Source organism: Myotis davidii, unplaced genomic scaffold, assembly GCF_000327345.1.
Source record: "Myotis davidii unplaced genomic scaffold, ASM32734v1 scaffold32, whole genome shotgun sequence".
Lineage (NCBI taxonomy): Eukaryota > Metazoa > Chordata > Mammalia > Chiroptera > Vespertilionidae > Myotis > Myotis davidii.
The window spans coordinates 1230208-1232719 of record NW_006286587.1 but is presented as its reverse complement, the minus strand read 5'-3'; the positions used below and the strand labels follow the sequence as shown (position 1 = coordinate 1232719).

The 2512-nt window shown below is 57.0% G+C and overlaps 1 protein-coding gene across 4 annotated transcripts in view; it reads left to right on the top strand.

The window, feature by feature from the left end:
* The window catches only part of LOC102763579 (leucine zipper putative tumor suppressor 3), a 10768-nt gene that overhangs the window by 4492 nt on the left and 3764 nt on the right, over positions 1-2512 (top strand). For 3 of the 4 annotated variants that reach the window (XM_015560246.1, XM_015560248.1, XM_015560249.1), the window contains 3 exons: positions 276-499; positions 1028-1499; positions 1817-1986. In XM_015560246.1, coding sequence (XP_015415732.1) covers positions 1053-1499; positions 1817-1986 — 617 coding nt within the window. In that variant the 5' untranslated portion in view covers positions 276-499; positions 1028-1052. Of the gene's footprint in view, positions 1-275; positions 500-1027; positions 1500-1816; positions 2016-2512 lie in introns of all 4 variants that reach the window. The other variant, XM_015560247.1, reaches the window with a different exon arrangement.

Below are 2512 nucleotides of genomic sequence, written 5' to 3'. Positions count from 1 at the left end.
GAGATCCTTGATGCGGGGAGGGGACCCTCCGTGCCAGGGCCCCGTGGCGCCCACTTGGGAAGACCTCTAGGAGGGCTCGTTGGCCACGCGCTGCAGCCGCGGCTCCTGGCTGGCCGCGGGGGCCGGGGAGTGCCCGAGGTGGCTCGGAGGCGCGCTGCCAAGCAGCTGCTGCCCCCGCCCCGCAGCACCCCAGTCCGCCCCTGCGCCTGTCGCCTGGGGGCGCCTGGCACGTGGCAGCTCCGCGAGGTAGGTCCTTCGTTCCTCCCATTTCACAGAGAAGAAAACTGCATCCAGGATGGCGCTGCCGGGCTGTCTAAAGTCACTCCGCTGGTTCCGGCCGAGCTCCGACTTCCAGAGTGAGGCGCATGACCCCTGCATACCAGGCCTCCCCGGGTCCCAGGCTTGAGGGCCTGTCGGTCGCCACCCCCTTGGAAAGGCCAGGAGAGGAGCCTGTGCTGGTCGTGAGCCTCCACCTGTGCCCTTGACTGCAACACCCTAGGTTAGGACCCCGCCCACAGTTTTTGGGTACGGGTGGGCTTCTCCCCCTCCTTTAACTTCTGAGGTTCCCTCTTGGATTCAGGCACTGCTGTCCCCTTCCAACCCCATCTCCCTGCCCGTGAGGGTGGGATGTAGGGGTCCAGACCCAGGGTAAAGAACCCTACGTTGTGGAGGTTGCAGTAAAGAATTGAGTGGGCCACTGAGTCTGGGAAGCTGGTGGAGGAGTGGGTGAGGAGTGGAATACAGAGCTGAGCAGATCCGGGAGGGAATGGTGGGTGTAGTGTCCTGGGCTCGGGCTTTGTCAGGTGGGCAACATGCAGCTCCCGTTACCAAGGTTATCACTCTTTACCCGGCCCCTTTCCTTCTCCTTGGGTGTGGGAATTCCCGTGTCTGTTTTAGGGAAGGGGACACCGAGAGGTAGGGTACAGGTGGTGCTGGGGCTGACTCAGCGGGTGTGGTGTGGTGTGGTGTGGTGTGGTGGGCATGGGAGTGGGTCTGACCAATCCTGCTTTCTCACCTATGCCCACAGTGCCCCCCACCACCCCAGCTCAATCATGGCGAAGCTGGAGACACTGCCTGTGCGAGCTGACTCAGGGCGGGATCCCCTCCTGGCCTTTGCCCCACGACCCTCTGAGCTCGGACCCCCAGATCCTCGTCTGGCCATGGGCAGCGTGGGCAGTGGAGTTGCCCATGCCCAGGAGTTCGCCATGAAGAGCGTGGGCACCCGCACAGGGGGTGGGGGCAGCCAGGGCCCTCGAACTGGTGGCAGTGGGGCGAGCAGGGAGAGGCCAGGCCGCTACCCATCTGAGGACAAGGCTCTCGCCAACTCCCTCTACCTCAACGGTGAGCTGCGGGGCAGTGACCACACGGATGTCTGTGGCAATGTGGTGGGCGGCAGTGGTGGCAGCAGCAGTAGCGGCGGCAGTGACAAGGCCCCACCACAGTATCGTGAGCCCAGCCACCCACCTAAGCTCCTGGCCACCTCTGGCAAGCTAGACCAGGTCAGTCCCCGGGGCCTTTTTCTGGGGATGGGAGGTAGCTCAGTGGAAGGTGAAGTGGACTTTCTTAGAATTTGGGTTGTGGTAGATGCCAGGATGGAGACTGGACTTGAAGGGTGGGCCTTGGGGGCCAAATCCAGCTGGTGGGTACAGGATAAAGACTTGGCTTGGGTGGGCCATAAGGTAGACACCAGCCCTGAGCGACTCCTGGGATGGAGATCAACGAGGGTGGGAAGTGGGGAAGTCTTGTCCAAAGGGAAGAGGCTGGGGTCAAGGCTAAGGCCCCATCCTGATGTCCACTCTCCTCTGCTTCTACGCAGTGCTCAGAGCCGCTAGTTCGGCCTTCAGCCTTCAAGCCTGTTGTACCCAAGAACTTCCACTCCATGCAGAACTTGTGTCCTCCACAGACCAGCGGGACCCCTGAGGGACGACAGGGCCCTGGGGGCCTCAAGGGTGGACTGGACAAGTCTCGGACCATGACCCCAGCGGGTGGGGGTGGGGGCAGCCTCTCAGACTCAGGCCGGATGCCTGTTCTCGTACTAGTACTGAGTTGTTTAGAGTACACTGGTTTTGTAGTATAACTTAAAATCTGGTATTGTTATTCCTCCAACTTCGTTTTTCTTTCTCAAGATTGCTGCAGCTACTCAGGGTCTTTTTTTATTCCAGATGAATTTTTGGAGAGATTGTTATAGGTCTTTGAAGTATGCCTTTGGTATTTTATTAGGAATTTCATTGAATATATACATTGCTTTGGGTAGTATGGACATTTTAATGATGTTGATTCTACCAATCCATGAACATGGTATATTTTTCCATTTGTTTATATCTTCCTCTATCTCTTAATTCACCGTCCTGTATTTTTCTGAGTACAGGTCCTTTACCCACTTGGATAAATTTATTCCTGGGTATCCTAATTTTTTTTGTTGCAATGGTAAATGGGATTGTTTTTTTGTTTTTTGGGGTTTTTTTTTTTTAGTTTCTCTTTCTTTGAGTTCATTATTGGTGTATAAAAAAGC